General features: G+C 41.6%; 2 protein-coding genes across 3 annotated transcripts; both read left to right on the top strand.

Moving 5' to 3' along the window:
• Window positions 1-1,183: 1,183 nt before the first annotated feature.
• LOC111259733 (uncharacterized) lies at window positions 1,184-3,361 on the top strand. The gene has a single exon (XM_022831942.2). It carries the CDS (start codon window positions 1,619-1,621, stop codon window positions 3,218-3,220), a length of 1,602 nt encoding a protein of 533 aa, XP_022687677.1. The 5' UTR covers window positions 1,184-1,618; the 3' UTR covers window positions 3,221-3,361.
• Window positions 3,362-4,500: 1,139 nt separating this feature from the next.
• LOC111259731 (small G protein signaling modulator 3) lies at window positions 4,501-22,889 on the top strand. Of its 2 annotated transcripts, XR_002679805.2 has the most exons (15): window positions 4,501-4,828; window positions 5,836-6,002; window positions 6,529-6,844; window positions 7,895-8,092; window positions 11,382-11,461; window positions 12,561-12,708; window positions 12,986-13,152; window positions 14,034-14,288; window positions 14,948-15,109; window positions 18,716-18,943; window positions 19,134-19,267; window positions 20,311-20,533; window positions 20,746-20,954; window positions 21,297-22,254; window positions 22,549-22,889. XR_002679805.2 is itself a non-coding variant. In XM_022831938.2 (14 exons), exons 1-14 carry the CDS (start codon window positions 4,759-4,761, stop codon window positions 21,430-21,432), a joined length of 2,493 nt encoding a protein of 830 aa, XP_022687673.1. In that variant the 5' UTR covers window positions 4,501-4,758; the 3' UTR covers window positions 21,433-22,889. The 2 variants fall into 2 exon arrangements, 1 of the variants encoding a protein (XP_022687673.1); XM_022831938.2 differs by having other exon boundaries at window positions 21,297-22,889.
• Window positions 22,890-23,110: the final 221 nt, after the last annotated feature.

Raw genomic sequence — 23,110 nt, 5'->3', positions numbered from 1 at the left:
AGCGTGCCACAGTTACGACACAGCCAACTAGCAATCAGTGGAACGCCTGCGCGATCCACCGCCGTCACCGTCGTAGCCAACGTTCTCGTGCGCGTCTCACTCCACCAGCTGGCACATATTCTCAACAATAACAAGGCGGAAAGTCCTACGATCCTACTACCGTTATGGCTAGCATGAAGTGATAGTGGAAGCCTGAGCAAGTAGGAAATATTCGCGCACGGACTAAATATACACGTATCTCACCCGGCATCTTGTACATATATATTTCTGGTGACGCTAGAACACCGCTAATTTTATCCGCGAATCCGTATGCCTTGCCGCTGTTTTGTATCATATACTTCATGGATAAGTGATAGAGTAATACTCATGGAAGCAACACCTGCCGTGCAGTATACCTACTTTATGAGCGTGTCAGCACAGATCTGTTTAGTCGTTAGAATGACGGTAACTAGTGTATCAGTTATTATCTTCGCGTTCATGATACGTCGTCATATAAGTATAGACATGCAAAAATAAAACAATAATAATCACTTGAATAAAAAAAGCTTTAAAATATAATTTTTATCTTCAATAACAAACAAACCGCATGTCTCAAATAAACAGTAGTAATAATGACAACAACAAACACGCCCACCAAACAATTCGCTTATTTCAACAGCGTTTCGCCGATTTTCTAGTCTAAGCTAATTATAATAATTCACCGCTAAAATATTAAGAATGGTACTATTAAAAATTATGCTGCTGGATATGTCATTCTAAAGTCGATCCCAATAACTGCGGTAGTATTAATCAACTAGTAAGGCCGTCCCATAGTCGCTATCCTTACGCCTTTCGGAGCCTGCAGTTGTAAAACAGCATACCTTTTCGTGGCCATAAACTCACCCGAATAAAAAGAAATTAAATTGTAAGGTCTAGGTTGTGTTATGCAGGTAGGTGTTCCAAGACAAACATCTTCAGGTTAGTTGAAAGTTGTCTAATATTATAGATTTCTGAAGTAAAGCTACACGCTATGGCATAAAACATCACCGACTAGAACACTGCTGTTTGTAGTGTGTTAGGCCTCGTATGGTACCGTAGTAGCGTGTCAGGGGAACGCTTCGTAACGTACGATGATGCGCCTGAGGCAGCGCCGCTGACTCTGTAGGCGCTTGGCGAGTCTATTTATTCCTTAGAGCCGACATCACATCTGGCGGTGACTAACTGGACTTGAGTGCAGCATCTGCCCAAGCTATGATAGCTCTACCTATGGCACACTTCGTATGCGTACGAGATACGAGAGTGTCCGCTAACGCCGTTGTACGCTATGGCGACTGTCGTATATTAATAATGATCGGTTGACTTGCAGCGGCGCCATGCATCGGCCTTACGGCAAACGGGTCTCTAGACGGAGGAGCATAGCACCGAGTCGCAGTACCTGAAACATCGACGCTGCAAGGGCCTAGTCGACGCAATAGGTTAGTTTTAAACTCGCTCAAGCCTTTACCTTCCCCCACTTGACGGACTGCCATGGCAGCGTCCCTATAGCAGCGATGTTTGTAGCACGTTGACACAGAACATAACGTGTTTCGAAGCTACACCCTATTCTCGACAGTCAATTGTCAATAGTGTACAATCAGGAATGCCGAATAAGGTTTCCACAAAGATGCGGATCGTCGATTACAATCATGGAAGGAAGCTCCTTCGTATGTTTAACAAACGCCGTCTCGACTCACATCCGAGTTGTGATTTGCGAATACACAGCTGTGACAGTAAAGAGGCATTCTCTGCCCACAAGCTGATTGCGGCTGCCGCGTGTCCCTACTTCGACGCACTTTTGTCATCGAACTTCGTTGACTCCAAAGCCGCCAAGGTGGAGCTGCCCTTCTCGAACAGAGTAATCTCGGCCCTGCTTGATTATATCTACAGCGGAACGGTGCAATTTGACAACGCGAGTGCGCTGGAGCTTCTGTATGCGGCAGACTTCCTGATGATAGACTATTTAAAAGGGCCTATAGTGAATTTCATTTGTGCCGATCTGAAGAGTGTTTTTACTGAGCAAAATATTGAGTCAATCGGCGTCGATGCCTCTCTGGTAGTATGCAATATTCTCAAGTATTACGTTGATGACGATGATGTGACCAGCGCCATTGGGGACCTGCTCATGACGTTAGAGGAAAAGAGTGTGGACTCAGACACATTGGATGGCGACGACATCGTCGACCCGCTCATGAACTCAACGAGACTCGGCTCGACAAAAGGTATCAACTGTATGCCGTCGAAGACATGCGTGTTTCGCATCTTCTCTAACAAGCTGTACAGCTTTGACGGATTTGGCTGGTCCAGAGTGTTTTGTCCTGAATTTAACGAGAAAGCGCCCTCGTTAAAGAGCTTTGCTGTTGTTGATAAACACGGGAAGTTTCTTTACCACACACAGGATGAACTGCGTATCTTCGAAATTGAAGATTTGTACACTAACGGGGCTGCCCGATCACCGAGTGACCGCTCCCTAAAACCATTTCAGGAAGAAATCCTCTCAACGCAATCCAGCCGACTGTGCTTTTCCGAAAATACAATAATGGCCTTATTTACGGAGGCCAATGAAATCGAACAACAAATCCACATTTGGAACGACCTAACTCAACGTTTTCAGCCTTTTGGAGATATATGGCCGCTGAGCATTACATATCTAGACTATATCTTTGAGGACTCGGTCCAGGGTAAATCGCGTTTGTTTGTCGTTGGAAATTTCAAGACTCTCACGGGAGAAGTTATAGCAAATTCAGTCTTCGCTTTCAACCTATGCCCAATTACAGGAGCCCATTTATTGCTCTCCTATAAATCGATACCTGTCCTTCCATACATTAACAACTCGTACATTTATCATCATTTTAACGGAAAGCTGCTAGCAATTCCCCGAACGATTGGCCGCAATTTCTGTAAGGATTTTTACATGCTCGATGAAAACTCCGCCACATGGATACCGTGGGAGGAAGCAAAATTGAAGGTAGAAAACCGAACTATATTGGACGTGGTATCAACTAAAGATTCGCTATACTTAATTATGAGCAACTTCGATCATCGCTGGCAGAATGAGTTCGTGCAATGGAACGGACACGAGTTCACAGACGTTACATTTTCGACGAGTATTCCCATTGAGGGCAAGCTATTGGAGAGAATATCTTGGATCGATTACAACGTTGTTAATAAGGTCCTACAGAAGGCTAGAGGGCTTTGGCTGTAAAATAACTGCCGTGTGACAATTTCACTTTTTAATCGTTTGCATTTAACTTACAGAATATTTCTTCCCCATTGAATTACATTCTATCTCTATCATTTGATGTGTACAATACGCTAAAAAGAATAAATCTTGAATTTGTATGTATTCATTTGATGATTGTGCTTTCAACTTCTTATGCTAATAGATATACAGTAAGCCATAAATTAGTAAGTTACAGTGAGCAGATAACAACCTACTCAAATGTTCAACAAGCATATCACAAGGCAATACCATTTTTCATTTTTCTATTCGTTAGTAACTTCTTGCACATACAAGTTTCATTCCATGATTAACGAGACTAATATATATATATGTTTTTCTTTGAGCGTCTCAAAGGCGGCTTTTGTTATATTATTAAATGGTACACGAAACAACCTATAACGTAATCATTCAGCCAATATGGCGGAATTCGCTAAACGTGTCTATTTTAAGACACCGCTAAATTGGCGATTGGACGTAACCTTGTCGAAGCTTTGAAGAAGAGGAACATGAGTACTTACGCACTAACGCTTGTTATAAAAGACGAATGTATTATAGGACTATAGGTTAATTATTGACAACGTACTAACACTTTTCAGTGTTTGTACCGTTTTATCGTTAGGGTGGCGCTGCGTCTATCTAGTAGTTTTTTTACTGGACAGCCTATTTCGAGTCTGTTGTGACTGCCTTTGCACGCAAATGCCATCATTGATAAGCTTCCGGAGATCTAAAAAAAAAGTTTCATCCTTAGAATAGGTCCTCGAATAGGACAATGTAAACTGTGTGAAACGAAGGTCCGAAAAAAGAGTTATGGCTCACTCTATTTCCGTACATATTCACCATCAAGATGCTTATCATTTTTGTAAATATCCATGTACTTACATTAAAAGCAACGGGTGTGTTTGCATGTCGGATTTGTGAAGACGCTTTTTCATAGACGCTTACATGTGAATATATTGTCTCCTAGTGTATGTACCGATTTTATCATAGCCTGCCGTTTTATATTTATTTTTTTTTTATACAAATATACACTACGCAGTACGTAGCGTAGAAAGCCAAAACTTGGCATTTTTAACCCTCTAAATATACTTCAGCGCCACAATAAATGTTGAATGTTCGTAAGTCCTATTCGCTGACATATGGCGGAAGCCTACAATTCGCCAGTGCTGGCCAATGGCGATCGATCGAAGAGCCGTGAGTGAGAAAAGCCAGGCCATCACTGTCACTGACCTACTCGTAGGCAGGTTGCCTGTTGGCATGTTCGCTTGGCCTGGTGAGCCCTCTCGCCCCTCGCTGCAACCAGACCTCGCACCGTGTGTCTGCGTTTCTGCCACCACACACACACACACACACTCACACACACACACAGACATATACACGCACACACAGTTTCACTCCATATGTGTTTACTTTTTCTGCGAGACTTGTGACATTCGATGGATCCTTTAGCCACATCATTTACGGAGTTTCTGTCACGTCGTGACGACTAATAAGTGACTGGTACGAGGTGTTCGGTGGGTTCGATGGAGCTCGCCCGTTCCATACTTGGTGTGGGTGGGCAACATGATGGCTATTCAAAGGGAGCTCCCATCGGTAAGTCGAAAATGTTTTCGGAGCGCAACGTCAATACGCGTCCACTACCGTACTTTTACCTGATAGCGGCTGTTGTTTGATAACAAGACACATAGTGATAAAATAATGATTAAAAAATCAACCACAGCTTCGACCTTGAGAGCAGGAGCGGACAGTTCTGTGGTCCTTTTAGCTCTGATTGCCATCGAATTTATTTTAACTCCTGCCGCTGCTAGCAGATATTCAGATGTTTCGACGAATATACCTTGTGCTGTTGTCCTGTGACCTAGTGGCACCGCACCACTAGTCACTCGGCATAGCGATACTTTCTATTTCCTCCCTAGTACTGATGTCGCTGTTGCTAATCCTTCTAGGGGAGCAAACTGAATGAACGGAAAATCCAGTTACTTGCTACCGCTACTTCTGCTCAGTTCATATCTGAGTGCTGCTCAATCAGTCGACTAGAAGCTGTGCGTCATACGAGCTTAGACACCGACGGCAACTGTGTGTCCGTCCCCTACATTCTATAGTTATTGCTTGTTTTGATCACAATTCAACCGCTGCGGGTCTGCCGCGTCTCTTATAAATCCAGCTGCCTGACCAAGAGAACTCAGGGCGTTCAATGTTCGTTTAGTTTGTCGCTGTTATCGTTGTTGTCGTTGTACCACTAGTAATGGTATAGATGAATGTTAGATGATTCATCCGAACCCTTGCTTATTTTAGGCTCTGACCTTTCATAGGTGCCGAAGGTGGACTGGTGCGGCCGAATACAGTCCAATAGAAGGTTGACAATTTACCGCCAGGTCGACTAGCTCAAGATCGAACCTATTGTGCTATTGATAGCGTGAAAAATATTCTGCATAATCATACAAAAAATAGCGCAGTTGGTCCTCCCGCAGCAATTTCAGCGTAAGAATAGTGGTCAACGACGAGATAAATATCCAGCACAAGTAGAGAAATGTGATTGCTTTGATTGATGGGTAAAGTATCGTGCTTGTTTATGTTACCGCGCGACGACGCCATTTCAGCGGATACACTCTCGGAGGACGAAGATGAACCTGAGGTGTCGGAAGCTGTTTCGGTGCGTGCCAGTGTATTCGGTCGCAATAGCGGCTATTCACCGTCGCCTGGGGGCCCCTTCTCCGCACTCATTCCTTCCATGTGGCCACTGGACCTGTTTGCTTCGTTCGCGCAAGTACGTGCCAATACACATGAGCACGCAGGTATTCCAGTTACTTCAACTCAAACAATGAATTGTTCCGCCGCTGGCAGGACTGAATACATTTTACAGTAATAAAGTGTTGCTTCCTTGATAAAGTTGTGGCTACGACAGTTAGATAATGATAACAAAATTAAGGCTTATCTGAATGTAAGCGGCCATTGATCTCTACTATATATTTATCACAACAAAATTAGACGATAATAACTGTCTTCGTTACGATTTCGCCATGCAGGTTGACTCCATTGTTTTTTTCTCTAAAGCATATAAACCGTTAGCTCTACTCAATTTATCAAGATAATATTAATGTCTGCTAATCGGCTTCCCCGTGAGCATCCTTGTTCTTGCTGTGTGTTACAAACCTCAGTTTGACTATTTTGGTTTCATTATGGAACGAGTAAGCGAAACGGTTGGCACAGCAATAATAGCGTTTATAAATCTATCCCACATCGAATGCCATCAGCACAACTTTAATTTTGATTTTCTGTACGTCGCGCTATAGCCCGAGGATGTAGGTTGTCACCATGAGTGCCGGTACGACGAATTTGGCTTCCGTTTGGAGGACGAACACTCGCCGCACAGAAAAAGACAGGCCTCTTCTTTTACGAATAGGATAGGCAGCGTAGATGGGACGACATCGGGAAACAATGACAGCAACGACAGTGCCTCACCTCTTGAAATAGCCACGCATCGTGATGAGTGGATTGGGTACCTCGAGTTTGCGCATTCGGACAACACAAACGCTGAACTCACTTGGCATCAAATCGATCGTTACCTTGATAAAACCGACAGACTCTGCACGATGATCACTAAAAAAGGTATTTATATATAAGTTTTACAGCTACACACAGAGAACTTGGTCTTTTTCTTGAAAGTATGACTTTTACTTTGAGCAAGTGTCTTGTTATGATAGCTTTTAACCGAATATATGATTCGTACCCAAAAAAACTTGGTTTCATTTATTATATGATATGGAACCTTCAATTACTGCCAGATGAAAATTCGAGAATGGTCCAGGTCAACATTTTTACGTTTTAGTAGTGCAAATGTGTTATGCCGATCATAATAAATGCTGATAGCTAACTGATAGCATTCAAATTATATACTACTACATATGGTAAACACAAAATTTTGACGGATCATCGTAAACGTTCCCTCTAGAAAACACAGAACAAGCCCCTCTCGAACACTCTCTAGAAAAATGAGTAAATCAAAATCGAGTCTCACCTAAACCATTGCTTTCGACGACTGATTCCCAGTACCCACGCCAAGTTTTGAACCTAGGTCATCATGTGCCTATAAAATTCGTACAGAAACAAGTTTCTATTGCCCTATCACAAGCGTATGCAGTATGAGTCTAAAAGATATGTAGAAGTGTAAAAACTTAGTTTTTTAACTAAGAAAGGACATTTAAGACCATTTCTAAGGCCCTTTAAAATAATAGCAACATAGATTACAAAAGCTGGTTCATTTTCACATGGAACAATAAGTTAAACTTCTCCTCATCGTTTTAATAATAAGAACTTCTCTTTATTAGGCTGTTGTTGCTTTTGCGAATTATTTCTAGTGGATATACATGTATTGAGCTAGTAGACATTTGGTTGTGCTCCTTTCTGAGCAGGAACCGGGTCGTATAACGCGGGTATTAAGCAGAACTAAGGCAGAACACAGAAAGGTCCAAAAACTATCGTTGATGCCAACTGCAAGTCGAAAGACAGTTGCGGCCTATTTCACAGAACTCACAACTGGAAACGCTTTACTCGAAAAAGTAAATGCCAGTATTTTTTTTTAAGATAAATAGGATAACAGTTAAAGAAAATTCCAAAAAAGTATCTTCGATTACGCTCAAAACTAGATCCGCGTTTTAGGTATCCCGCACTCACTGCGGCCACAGTTGTGGATGCGACTATCGGGAGCATTCCGAAAACGCGATACCTCAGACCTAAATTACCATGATATCGTAAAGGCATCCGCTGGAGATCATCAGATGACTTCGAAACAGATCGAGAAGGATCTGCTTCGAACTCTGCCAAATAATATTTGCTTTGCTAAAAAAGACTCCACTGGTAAGTACTGCGATAATTTTTAATGCAGTTCTTCTCAGAGCAAGTAGATATAACGAAATAAATGCGTTGTACAGAGAGCACCGCTTTAAGTAAATAGCATTGTGTGGATATAGAGGATCTGCAAGATCAATACTTTAAGTAACGAATCCTTTAGCACGATCAGTTTTTAAGCAAACAGCAATATTTATTAGGTAGCCAGTGGTGTCTGTAATCTAGTCTAAATCAGTTGGGCTACAATGATGAGTTTTAGTATTATAAGTGGACCCTTTTTTACTTTCTACAACCTTCTTCTAGCGCTCTGGCGGCTTCTGGACGACCATTTTCATACCACTCGTGTTTCCATATGCAATTTTTTTATCGACGACTTCTATCAATAATATACGCTAGATCACCAGTGCTCTTTTTTATAGGATGAAAAAGCTCCGTAATTATGCACATTTGGATGGGCAAAATAAGCGCGTTGAAATCAAATATTCCTTTGATTAATTTTGCGGGAAGTGGCTAAGCCATGGCGACGCGCTAACCAGACTGGGTGCTCTCGATTTCTGTTCCAACATTAGCACACGAGTCTCTCCAGGAACAGGCTGTATTTATTATCTCATTTGGACAAGCGTCTGATTGTAGCAGATGCCCCTAATGTGCATTGCAGGTATTACCATCATTTTTGCGTCCGGACCTACTCGACACTGTCATTGAACTCAACTTCTTTGCAAAGCGATGTCATTCCCCGCCTGCTGTTTCTCTTAGTGGACCCATGCCAAAATTGGGCATATTGCGTTTGAAATTCACCACACGCGCTAATCTGAAGTCAATTCACGCAGGGTCAATTTTTTACTCAGTTTCTGGGTTTCCAGTATTTGAATTATTATTCTGTAAAATGTTGCATGCGAAATGCCGCTTTTAGCCAATAAAGCCCTTTTACTTTAAGCTCTACTCTTGCGAAAAGCCCTTTTACTTGTAGCACCGCGTTTCTGTTCTTCGGGTCCCGACATCCAGTTGCTCTTCACTAGCCCTCAACACCCCAATCTCCATCATTGAAACGTTTGCACTATTCATGTACTCAAAGGCCTCCTTACCTAATGTCTTTAGAATCTTTGATAAATTTCTGCAGCGCTGTGAACTTCGAGGAATGAAAACTTGAGCACTGGGTGTTGATTTTGATGCAAAAAATGCTCAATCGGATTTCACTCACAATATTTCCCAGCCAAATTTCGTCTGCCAGCTACACGCACTTGAAAAGTTATCGGATTCCAGAATCCGCCGGAATGGCTTTTGGCAGCCCATGCAGAGTAATTGAAAATTGGTCGCATGAAGTCCTTAAGTGTGAATTGTACCGATAAACGAACAGGTTACAAAAGAGAGCTTGAATTATATATATATATATATATATATATATAAAGCCTACATAGATGATGCGGTATTTTTAAGCTTTACCGATCCTTAATTGATTTGTCGGTGTTCAACGTAAGCCCCTGTGACGTTGAGCCGCATGCGTGCTATGATCAGGAGTTCAGAATATACGAGTCCCATATAAATGTCCCTACAAAACACTTCACAGCCGATTCTTATTAATTCTTGTGCTTCTAGGAATACGTTGTAGTGGTTGCGGAACACGATCCACGAATTTTTCTCTCAACAGTCCTTGTAACTTAGGTGTTGGTCATAATCAATTTACCTTAACTTATTCAGGAACTTAACTCATTCAGTAATTTATATATCAAGTAGTTATTCGAATATTAGGGCAGATATATAGGTGGTCTTCTGCACAGCTACAGTAATGAAGATAAATACTTTGAAAGCAGAAAATTAGTTCAGCAAATGGGATTAATAGATAAACAGACCCGATGTCATGAACGAACAAAACAGGACGTAAGGTAATCTTTCGTTCAACTATGGAAAAAGTTATGGTGAATTATTCAGTTATAAACGTCTGTGTTTGCGAAAATCAACGTGTACATATACCGACTCGTCGAAAAAGGTGTCGGCCATTTTAAGAAAAATTGAAGCAAACAATTTCTTTGCGTTTTAAAATAATATCACTGAAATAAATATGCGCCACACGATTGAACTAACTCGCCGCCATCCTATAAAAAGCCAACGAGACCTCGGCATCACCGAGCTTGGTGATACGAACTGTGACATATGAAGCGGATACATGAAAACTTCCCATTAAAAATTTTCCAATACCGGTCGACTTCTTCCAAGAAAATTGTTGTCATATTGTTAGTTATGATCGATCATTCTATTTAAATTCACCAGATTTTCGCCATAGCACTCTGGGCTTTGCCACAGGCTGCCAAGCAAATTTCTACTTGCATGTTATCGCAGACCCAAATATGATCGATTTCTTTTTGTAGCCAACACTCTTCATATATTTTAAAGCTGTTTGATAGTGGATACTTAGCCCCGTGCCGATACCCCGATCCTATCCAACTCCCGTGATAGCGTCATCACCTTTTTTCCATATTGATCGAACATTACAAAACAAACCGTTTGCAGACCCCACGCGTTTATCCTGACTATGCACAGTACGAACTTGTTTATCTATGGACCTACACAGCAAGTTGTGCCTCTGCCGAAATAAGTTGTGAGGTACGGCGAACGTTTATTTGCACTTATGTTCTAATCTGAATGAATGTATTCCATATCCATTCGTGTCGGCTTCCAAGTATGCTTTATATATCTAATACATAATCCCTGTATTATATATATAAAGCAGGATGTTACTGTCAGGAAAGACGAGTAAAGTTATGGCATTTTCGGCATATGGCACTATATACCTGTTTGATAGTTATTATAGCGTAGCAGTAATTACATAAATTATATACGATGTATACGATTAAAACATCCGCTATCCAATGAACCGCTGACTGCATTATTATACTGTAAGAAGATAATTAATCGAACTATAAATTGTATGTGAATAAAGCAAGTTATAATAAGCAACTCGACGTAAAGCGTTCGTTACCTTGTTCAGTACAAATATTCATAAAAAATTTCCATTCATTCTACGATTTTAAACCTCTGTATGTTCTTAGCGTTCAAGTATAACCATTAAATAGCAGCAACAAGAGGAGCCGAAGTTTTCAAAAACTCCTGGCCTGAAGCTTTTACAGACATGAACATGTGAGTTGCTCTTGAGAATATTTATCGAACGATGATCCTGATTTGTCAATGCGCTCCGAAGTGTTCGTCAGGTCAGAAAAACACTTTCGAAAATGTTTGCCTAATCCAAATAAGCAGTACATGACTTCTTTGCTCAATAATACTATCCAGTGTTAACTTTCAGGTATTCCACGCCTTCGTCGAATTCTCCGGGGGATCGCTTGGCTTTACCCAGATATTGGCTATTGCCAAGGGATGGGCATGGTTGGTATTAGACAATATATCTTTTCGATAACTAAATTTATAATTATAAAAAAAAAAATTATACTAAAATTAAATACTATGCCGTGATCGATTTTATACGTACAGTTCTGTCTATATGTAAAGTGATTTTGTCCTCTGACGAAAAAAATTGATGTTTCGAACACATAAAGCTTCTGATGAGTTGTCACTACACGTGGCTCAAAGCGGAATAACTATTATTATTATTATCTTATACCTGCGCTTTGTGAGCTTTTTCAACAACATATAAACAGCAAAGAATGGTTATACTATGAGCCTCGTAGGTATTATCATATGGCCCAATAAGTGAATTCTAGATGAGCTGATTCAGTTTCCTATTTGATTGACTTAATTTCTACAAGGTTTATCGTGAATAAAAGCCTCTGGTGATCAACTAAGGATAGCAGTCAGTGTTATATTCCAGCCTGTGAACCTGGGTTGAAATAAATTATGCAATCCTAACGGTGTTCATACTAGAAGTTACTCTTAAAATAAGTCAGTTGGCATTGATGGTCGCCAGACGACACTGGTCTGCAGAAAGCATCGCGTGTCCTGTGAACTTTCTTCTGGCAGTGGCACCAGAGCGGTCTGATCCGTTTACTGGGCCACCCTTCGCCTTTCCGTAGCAGCTGTGCCAACTAAGGCCCTCCCGAATTGAGCCCTTTTCGACAGCCGCTCGAGTAACCGTCAGTTGAGCCGTTCGTAAGCTTCTGTTGGAAGCGAATGTAAAGTACGCTTAAGATCAAACCACGGAGGATTCCGTCATCGTTTACTTTTGTCTACACGACCAAGTTGTGCACGTTTTCCTGACTTAGCTAAGTGATCTAGCGGTAATGCGATTTTGTGGTAAGACTTCCTGGAAAAAAAGCCAGTAGATCCTATAGCAGGACTGGTCAAAAATTTCTTTTTCGTTTGTCGATTGAGAGACCTAATGTTGAAGACACTATTTATACTGGAGGAAGTAGTCGGAGAAATCACGTACTACAAGGATCTGTGGCAAAACAGTGTCTTTTATACCTGTAGCGAATCGATCTTCGTTCACTCGTATCCTATGCTGTACTTCGTATCTCTCTAACTGTAGGTGGCAGGTACCCTTCTGCTTTTCCTTGAAGAGGAGGACGCGTTTTGGTTACTGTGCACTATTATTGAAGATCTCTTGCCACCATCGTACTTCGCGACCACTCTTCTTGGAGTGCAGGCTGATCAAAAAGTACTCAGAGCACTCATTGGTAGGTGTCATATAAGTGAATTTTTCAGATGAAGTTTCGTAACGAGAAGAACGAGAGCCTTTGTCTTTGTAGCACTGTTCCCTTTAGATTGACATCGATAGGTCTCGTATGTTCGAAGGCCATAACAGGACTTTTTAGTTAAGGAGAAAACATTTGCTTTGGTCTGTTGGTAATGTTGTTTGAATATCAATAATATTTGTAAGAAGAGTTCGTCGGTTCAAGGTTGCCACTAACGTAGTAAACAACACGGGAATTTAAAATGTTATTGTAAAAATAGATACGGAACTACCGCAGCTTCACGCACTTCTGCTGGAACATGACATCGAGTTAAGCTTGATCACTCTACAGTGGTTCCTGACAGCGTTCGCTTCGGTTCTCAACACACGATGCCTTCTTCGTATCTGGGATCTCTTCTTTTTTCACGGCTCCATCCTGTTATTTCAGGTTCGCACGAACATTTGATTTTGAGATATTATTTTTAAAGAAATTCGATCAATGAAATTTATTTGCGTATGACCTGTTACAGCTCAACAATATTTTATTAGCATATACGTTATATTAGATAATGAAAAAAAATATAATTATGTAATTTTGGTATTTTTTACGAGAACAAATATTCTCGCATTTTCTACGAAATAACCATTAGATAGCATGTAATTATATATTCAGATACGGGCGTCAAACTTCCTATAGCGCAAGTAATTAACATGTCTATATAACATATATGTTTAAATAAAAAAAATTATATACAGTGCGATATCAAAGTACTACCCGAGCATGCCAATACTGACTAGTTAATGAGCGGCATATCGTTCTGTTAATTGATTGACACTATGCTATAGATTTCAACGCTACTATTTCGTCGTTCTTCGATTAGCCCCTCTGATTATTAGTCTGTTTCGGATCAGCCACAGAAAAATGGCTTTGCCTATCTGACCTGAACGACTGTAGTGGGCAGTTAAAAACAACGGAAGCTTATAACAAAAGTATAGGGCGTCTAGGCTTTATATTTACTTCAGGATTAAAAATGATATTTGCTAACTAGCATTAACTATAATCCCCGTGTGACGGGGCAGAACTTTATGAGAGAGCAGTGACGTGTTCAGTCTTTATCACGATGAAGCTGCTCTAAAATAGCTAATAAGCTATTTTAAAAGCCGTCAAAACATATATGAAAACAAGTGGCTCGCCGGTGAGCGCTTCACGCGTAACAATTTACATTCCTTCTAATGAGTCCAGCAGCCGAGATATATCCCGTATCTGTTTTAAGTTAGCTATGTTAAATCTATTGTTGTGATCCTTATTATTAATTGCTTTGTATTCAGGTGACCCTGGCGATACTTCACAGTAAGGAGTCAGAGCTGGCTAACCTCGAGAACTCCGCGGAAATCTTTAATGCGCTGTCAGCGCTCCCTGGAGAACTTGAAAGCTCAAAGCTCGAGGAGTTGATTTCGTCTAGCCAGAAATTTGAACTGTACCAAGAAAATATAGACCAGCTTCGACGGAAGCATCTGGCCTATCTGATGGCAGATCAAGGGGTTCTCCTTAATCCTGAGAGCGTACACAACCTGCCTAAACAGGTATGCTCATCGTAACAGCCAACAGGTCGTCTCTGGGGATACTGTTTTCGTCAAACTTCTAGGTAACATTCTATAATGAACTGTAGTGTAGTAGCTTTAGCTGATCAACCTTTAAACTTCCCTTCGTGGTAAACTGTCTCTTGCCATTATCACAAGCTTGGACGCGAGTTTGTCAGCGATCTGTATGTCACTGTAAATACCTGTATCCTTTATTTCGTCGTAAGGGTAACATGGTAAAGTACGAATGTGTACAGCGTCGACTCGTAGCAGGAAGTATAATTTACCTGTGGATTATACGCTTTGCGCATTGCCATCAACAAGTATTCGAGTAGAACAAAACCTCAACGATAACACAATGAGGTAACCCTCTATGACAATATCCTAATGCGCGCCGTAGACGGCAGTAGCTCAAGACTCTATCATATGCTACGTAGCCCCGAACCTAGTCCCAGCTCTATTCAACCTCGCTCAGACTGAGCTTCTGCTCTGATAAAGAAGCGAGTGGATATCGTGAGCTGGCCAAGTTTCTGAGGACGGTCTAGTTAAACGCGCTCTATTCAACTATACAACTCTACTATACTAACGAAGTAAACTTTTGCCATTTTTCATATGCTTTGTGTTTTCGATATGTCCGCATCGATTGGCGTATCTGCGTGCAGCACCTAACAAAGCGACAACTCAAACGAGGCAAATCGGTCGTGCAAGTCATTCTTGGCACGGCGACCAATGCCATGAATGAGGAAAGTCGAGACGAGTTGGTGAGAACGAAAAACATTAAACAGACCGAAATACTCGTTGATCTACGAGAGGCTATCTTGCAGGTGGGCCTAAAGCTTAATTCTTTACACCGTATAATTACATATACATAATGGTAGTACAAAGAAGAGCGGGAAGGCTAGTTGTATATCGCCATGATGTGTGCCGATCTGGCTCTTGTATTGAGCTTATATTGTACCCGTTTGTGATCAGAAGACAGGTTGATCATTGGTTTATGTAGAACTCACTGAATATTTCTTGAATTGTCTCACTGAATAGTTTTAATATTCTCTAGTGCTCACTGTCTTAAAGCATGTCGTGCTATGTGATTATTGGAAGAACCCAGTAACAAATACAACGAATTGTCAAGGATTCATTGAAAACCAAGCTGTGCTTCCATTGAAAAATAAATGTTCCACTGCGTGCCGTACGGCCGTTAGGACATCGAGAGACCGATCATAAGCATGTGCCTAAGTCGTGACCGTGTATTGTTCGTAGGGCTCTGAGATCCTACTGTGCACTTGGACAGATGGGCTAGGCCTTTGCCTCATAGACTGGTTTGTTTTTTCTAGGACATTGGATAACCGTTGAAGCTTTAGTGAGCAATACCTGTATTATACCATGAAATAGACATTACAAGCTTACGGCTGTAGATCTGCTTTAGGACGGCGCCGCTTTTGTTCAGTTATCCGCCTAGTCTATCTTCACCTGTCGTAACTCAATAATTCATCGCGACTTATTCGCAAGTTCGTTTTTTGGCAATTTTGGAAAAAACTGCTCGTGGATCTCTCACTAAAGACAAGGCTTATAGGGCGAGCTGCTTCCTTACTTGTGGGTCCACGATGAAAGATATATCCATGACCCATTCAGACTTACTGTTTTCTTAACCTACTGGAATTTGTCTGCTACAAGCCCAAGTGACAATATCCTAGTGACCGTCCCCAGAGTCTAAAAAGTACGCGTGCTTCCTCCTCATAAGCTCAAAAACTACGTCTAAATAAGTGTGGCAGCATAAAGTGGAAATATGAGATTAATATTTGCAGCACTTGAGTGGTCTCGTACATACATATAACACGTTATTTACGATTTTCTGAGTAGACCTAAGTGCCATGAGAATGAATTACTAGTCGGCTTTGGTTTGGCCACACGTGAATTGTACGGTTACGAAAAGGTGGAAGGCTGCGATGCGAGCTGCTTCTTCATGGATGGTAGATTCAAGACAAATGAGAGATATGAAACGGCATGGGTGCTTGCAGGGTCCTACTCTGCCGCTGCGCGACGGTCGCCTACGGGACTATTTGACTGACATCTGGTGACGATTTTATCGGTATTCGCTTTTTGCTTGAAGATACTGGTCAAGAATAACTTATATCGTATTCGAATGGCGATTGGTGCCCCGACGTGTCAACACTGGTAGCGCTGTTGTCGATGATAGCTATACCGTACGCCGCTCGAATTGAAGGGCTGATTAGCTCGGTCCATGTTTTAAATATCAAATCCTTTACGTTTCGAATTTGACGTCCGCTATCGCCGTTCGGCATTCTATCAGACAGCATGAAACGAAGTCTGTCTATGCCCCGGTTTGTATCCCAAAGATCTATCACGGGGAATATCAGGTCCTATATACAATATTTCGATAGTGACAATGAGAGACGCTCGTAGCAAATTTTAGGTGTATCAGTCAATCATCGTTGCCAACTTGAGCCTTGCTGAATGTTTGGCCTTTTTGATCTTAGTGACGATGACATCTGGACTAGAAGCATTGGCCGTGTGGGACCTTTAAGAGTACTATCTCTTGAACTTTCCTTGTGAATATGTATATCCTCTATAAAGCTAGAAGCTAGTGTGTTCCGGGGCGCCCTAGGAAAATGTGCATGGCAGAATTTTCTATAGCTAGGCCGACCGAACGTGCCTGTTCCCCTTTAACTTATCGACCGCATCCAACGTTAAACATGTAAATGCGTTATTATGTGGTGGACCATTCAGATTCATTTTTATTAGCGAGAGATTTCTCAAAGAACCTCATAGTCTTCTTTTAGGTCTGTAATATACAATTCTTGCGATATCTCTAGTTCTGTTCGAAGCACAGGATATCATTAAGGTAATGCTGGCTGACAAGGTCATGCACCTGGATATTAGGTTTGTCGCTACCGGACGGAAAAATAAATATTCGATGCTATAGTGGTGTGCAAACCGCTTTCATGACTTAGCGTTTGTATGTATTACATTCAAAACTGCCGTCCCAGTTCAAATTTGCACGGCTCGAAAATACATATTGATTTGTTACATTCGTCGAATTAGACGATGACGTGTGTGTGTGGTAAATAAAACACAGGAAACAGGTGCATGACCCTAGTACTCCTATACAGTGACCGAACTGTCTAGCCGTACTCCGAAACGTATGTAGTGACCCCCTGATGCAGCGAAGTAATGGCCAGCGTTTATGGCAGCAGTAGCAGCAGCAGCAGCAGCATTCAGTCTCACAGAACTGTCACAAGCGCGCTCATTAGCAGTAAACGAAGAGGCAAGAGTAAGACAAGAAGATAAGCACATCGAAAGAAAGATTGGGTAAACGGTTGTAAAATGTTCAAGCAGTACTCACGTCGTTCATGTAAGATATAAAACTCCTATGTAAGCCTACAACAACGTTCTAAAACCTATATACCCTATATAAAAATACAGACTAGGATATCTCTTATAAATGTCAGTGTTCTTCTATGAAAATTTCAATGAAACTTTATATCACTTGATATTATGGCTAATACGAGCGAGTCTGACGGGGTTTGAAACTGAATCCCTTTCATATAGTCGAACCAAAGTAATGATTTTTTAATATACGTTACCCTTTTTTAGTTTTTATACACATGGCCTTGGTGGCTTCTGAATGGCCATTTATGATTCGCGTTCCCATATGTAAATACTCTATCTACGACTGTTTGAATTAAATTTATAACAGGATATGCTTAGCCCCTTTTGGGGGGTAAAAAGCGCTATAATCGCACACACCTAGATTGGCAGCACAAGCAAATTTAGGCCGACATTACATGACGCTTTGCCGAAGCCAGAAACTAGTAGTAAAGCATAGCGATGAGGTCAGGCATCGTCATCCTGTATCCAAATAAATAACGTACCAATAATCCATATCCAGTATTTGAGCTCTACATGTAAAACACTGGCTTGACGGACAGAGCTCTCAGACGTTAAACTCTGCCTCTGTGAAAAACCTCGTCGATTGTGCCAATACGTTCTCGTCCTTCGGATCCTGACATGTAATTGCCCCAATTAAAACTACCGTCTCCGTTCTTCAAACGATGCAAATTCTTCGCCATTTACATACTAGGTTTTCGGTCAAGTGCTCTTCACCAATTTTCAATGAATTTCTACAACGCTGTGGCCTTAGATAAACCAAAACTTGACCCTTCAGCGTAAATATTTCTAGCTAACGGATGTCTCATCCTGCTGGACTCATGTCTTCTCAGATAAGGTCAACAGACCTTCACTGAAAGCTTCTAGAAGATTCGAATCTTTGTATTGTCTGTTCTCAAAATCGTCCGGGTTCGCTTGTGGTGATCGGAATAACTTTCAGGTATTAACACTAGTCCCAGATACGGTGTATAAAATGGTATCTTCGAAGAATAAATCCGTTGTGGTTTTTATGTTTTGATGCGCAGATAGCACGTCATTTCACGTCTTTAGACCCGAAGTTGAAGATTAACCTTACTGCTGATTATTCAATGGAATCACACGCGAAGGATCATCAACAGTTTACTATCGCTATCGGTAACAGGCAAAAGCGCGCCAAGGCATTGCTCGATTTTGAGCGGTCAGACAATGACGAGCTCGGCTTCAAGAAAAACGACATTATTACCGTCGTCAGCCAGAAAGATGAACACTGTTGGGTACGTCTAATTCATGATTATTTTAACCTTGTAAAGAGCTGTAAATGTGGAATTGATCCAAAGTCCTTTTTTGGTTGGGTACCGGTAATTTTCGACAGACTGCCATCTAGCCTAGTCATATCAAATAACCTTTACCTCTATCATTATATATAGTGTATATATATATATATTTCTGTGTTCCTTCTTGCAGATCGGTGAACTGAACGGCTGTCGCGGCTGGTTCCCTGCAAAATTTGTCAAACTGCTGGACGAACGTTCGAAGCCCTATTCGCTGGCGGGAGACGACACCGTCACAGAGGCCATCACGGATCTTGCTCGCGGCGTGTCAGTAATCATCTTCTACAGGCATCTATGACTAGGCTAATCCTCATCTTATTTCGTAGTGCATTTATCTTTTTACTTTCCATATCCGTATAAAATAGGTAGGACAGGAAGTGGTGCGACTATTCAGAGTCGAATGTGTGTGTCGCTCACAAATAAAACCAATACAAGGTCCTCGTGGGTTGAGTACGGTGAGAAAACGCTCCGTTAGTTTACGTTTGTAAAAGTATTTCTATTGTTCAGCTTAAGGTTGCTTTGTTAGGGAATGATGAATAATTGATGCAGTGTAGATTCGTGCCGACAAGGTTGACCTGTAGCATGATATTAGCTAACCTATAGCTGCACTTCGTCGGAAACTTCCTGGTGGCTTTTGTGTCTGTTTCAGTAGACAGTTTGGTACAGCCCATAAGTATTGCATTAGATAACTGGCTTCCGGCACGCTACGAAGTGTCTTCCTTCGGTTTCGAGGCTAGGTTACTTCACGTGTAGCCGTGCTTACTAGGATTGCCGAGAAGAATTTAGTGAGTGCGTTGTGCTCTGTATTAGCCTAATGTTGCTATGGGCCAAAGGGATTTTTTGTACATAACAATTCTTTGTTTCGTTATCCGACTGAACACGGTAGTAAAAACGGTTGTAACCATAAAAAGTGTCTACCGACTCTCACGCATAAAACAACAATTGTATGACAGTGGTGGTGTCGGCAGCCGTAACCACTGCAATACGTCGCCTCGCACATATCTTCATCTAGAAGGGGCATATGTATCGCGGGTTCATCTTTCCCTGATGTACTAATACGGATAGCCAATAACGGGTAGAAAGAAACATCACATCGAGCACTTCACATCGGGGCTGAAACTCCGCAATGTAAGTCTGCTCTCCGTAACGAACTAAAATGGGCCCACTCATGCCGTGGGCTCCCTTCTGGGTAACTTAAGGCTTTCTGGGTGAGAGTTAGGCACAAGTTAAACGACATCGTTTGCTCCAATTCCGGCAGAAATAGTTACTGGTACGAATACGCTGCTTTACACGATCGGTACGTATTTCAGCCTTTGTCCGGCTATCAAGGCTGTTCTGGAGTACGGAATGCGTCGGCCCTCGTTCGGTCAACTATCTATTAGTCCACAACATCCATGGCAGTTCATCGAGGAGGCGGCTAGTCGCCAGGTTGAAAAAGACCTCGATTCAGTCTACTCGAGGCTCGTGCTCTGCAAAACCTTCAGGCTGGACGAGGATGGGAAAGTGCTTTCTCCTGAAGAGCTTCTATTTCGGGTTTGTTAGCTACGATGATGTAGTTTCATGCCGTTTCTCTGTATCGTGTAACACACTCATGAGTACATTTTATCACAATTTATCTGGATGATCTCTGCTCCTATATACCCACGTTCAGATATATCTATTGAAGTATGCCATAACCGAAAAGACCTATTCTAAGACTTTTTTTTTTACTCTGGCTTTGACTGCGCTTGGATGTATGGACGCAGTCAGTACAGACGATTAATGTGACACACGATGCGGCTCAAGCTGCTTTAGATGTGAAGTTACGCACACTTGTGTGCCTTGGTCTCAACGAACAGCTGCTTCACCTTTGGTTCGAGGTGCTCTGCTCACGAGTGGACGTCGTCCATAAGTGGTACCATCCCTGGTCCTTCGTCAACTCCCCGGGCTGGGTGCAAATCAAATGCGAACTCAGGTTACTTTATTTCATTAGTAATTATCACCAGTAGCAAAGCTCATTTTAGAATAACAACATGTTAACTTCTTCGGAAGCCCTTTTGCATACTGCTAATAACCCACACGTATTATTTATTTGTAAAGGTAAAGCTGCATATTTCACCTCTGTGTGCTTCTAAAAGTGACCTTTCTATGAATGAACTACGTCGAACATAGACGTGATGCTGTCCTGCTAATTAAAAACAGACCTATTTAAATGAAACAGGTTTGCCGAAACAAACGTTCGATCGGTTTGACAGCTGAATGACGGTCTACTATTTCGAACATCAATTAATAACTAATTAAGGAACTTTGCTTACAGGTTATTGAATCAATTTTCATTTAATTTGAGTCCAGACTGGGAACTACCGAATAAGACTCCACCGTCGCAGGAACCACTCCGGGAAGGTGTTCGTGACATGCTGGTGAAACATCATCTTTTCAGTTGGGATCTCTGAGCAGCAGCAGCAGCAGATCAGATCGGATCAAGACGGCTTTGTTTTTATACCGATATGGATGTCGTGTTGCCTTCAGCAATCGACAGAGTCAACTTCTTCGATGCCTTACCTTTTAGCGTTTGGCATCCTTGTGGAAAGAATGGATATTGAACTTTATCTATAAACTAAGGCAGGGACAGAAATGGCCTGCATAGAACATTTTCCAGTCACCACTAAATTACTAAAGGGAAATTTCAAGTCTCGGAGCAGGATATCTGAAAAATGTGATAAAAAAAAAAAAAACATTATTTTAGATACACTTTTTCAAATTAGCACTAGGAGGTACGTTTTATTACAACATTAGTTCGAGCTTTCAAAAATAAGCCTTATTAGACGTTCTGGCTATCTACGATACAGTAGTGCAAAATGAGCAAATTTCCCCATTTAGCATCAAGCGTCAAACAATATTTTCAAGATGATATCGACGAAAAGTGTTGCCTGAGAGTTGTGACTGACTTCTGCACAAGAGACTATTTGACGGCCACATTTGGGTATACGGCCTCTGATCTCGTCGTGATCAAGGCGCATCCATCCAGAAAAGGAAGAGGAAGAGACAAAGCGAGAGGGTATTTCAAATTTTACACGTTTTCGTTTGCTCTACAAGGCGCAGTAAATCGAACATAAAAATTACCTGCCTGTTAGACGACGTAGCAACGTCGTGAGTCTTTTAGCCTGGCGTTTTGCACAGTCGGGGATCGAGGAAAAGGCGGATGTTCATGGGAACGTCGAAATACCCAGTAACAATGACGGGAAGAGTGATACGTCGAAAGAGATGCGTCGAAGGTAATGATAATAGCAAACAAAGATGCAATGTAGCGGAACGAATTACTGTTTACTTACTGTTGATCCCTCTATTGTGTGGATGCGGGGTGCGCTATATTCAGTGCGGACAACCTGCAGACCTAGCCACCGCATAAATTAATATGTAATTAGTTCGATGTTCTATAGAAACGAATACTTTATTCATTTTGTGCTACCATGAATAGGGAATCTTCCATATCTGTACATATAATATACTTTATCTTACGCTCCTGTGTTTCTCGGTAAAAAATGTCGATGCTGTTTACTTTGTCTCAGCAATGCTGGATTGAATTTGTGCGGAAGTATAGACCGACCGGGTTGGAACGTATGTAAGCACTAAGGGTCAAATAAATATGCCATACGGAAACAGGTCGACATCGATGTACGCGCGCCCAAAACGTGCGACGCGCCAGCCGAATTGTCGTATTGTTCTTGTTTCTATCCAGCCCCGTTTCTGCGCGACCCCGACTATTTATACTTATGTAGAGTGCCTGTTATATTCACACAAAGTTAAACTTGACGTCCATCTTGCCATCAGCGATGTACATTATCAACATTTTTTGTTAGCAACAAGAATTTACGAAAAAATAATAAATACTGCGTTTTGAAAGTTGTCATACTTCACATATTTATTAAACTCTCTAGACTAGTTTGTATGTAATGTACCACTAAATACTCCATTTGTGTGAACGACTCCTGCATACGGCACTATACTGGGTCAACAATATAATGGGCCTGCTACGATCGATAGGAACTTTGGACACGGCAGAAAACCAGCGCGTAGGATATTTTCGATGCGTTTTACCTAAACACGCAGGTACACTAGACAAATTACATA

This window comes from Varroa jacobsoni, unplaced genomic scaffold (genome assembly GCF_002532875.2).
Source record: "Varroa jacobsoni isolate VJ856 unplaced genomic scaffold, vjacob_1.0 scaffold_360, whole genome shotgun sequence".
In the NCBI taxonomy this organism is placed as follows: Eukaryota; Metazoa; Arthropoda; class Arachnida; order Mesostigmata; family Varroidae; genus Varroa; species Varroa jacobsoni.
The sequence above is the reverse complement of the archived record's forward strand: the minus strand, read 5'-3'. Positions and strand labels throughout refer to the sequence as shown.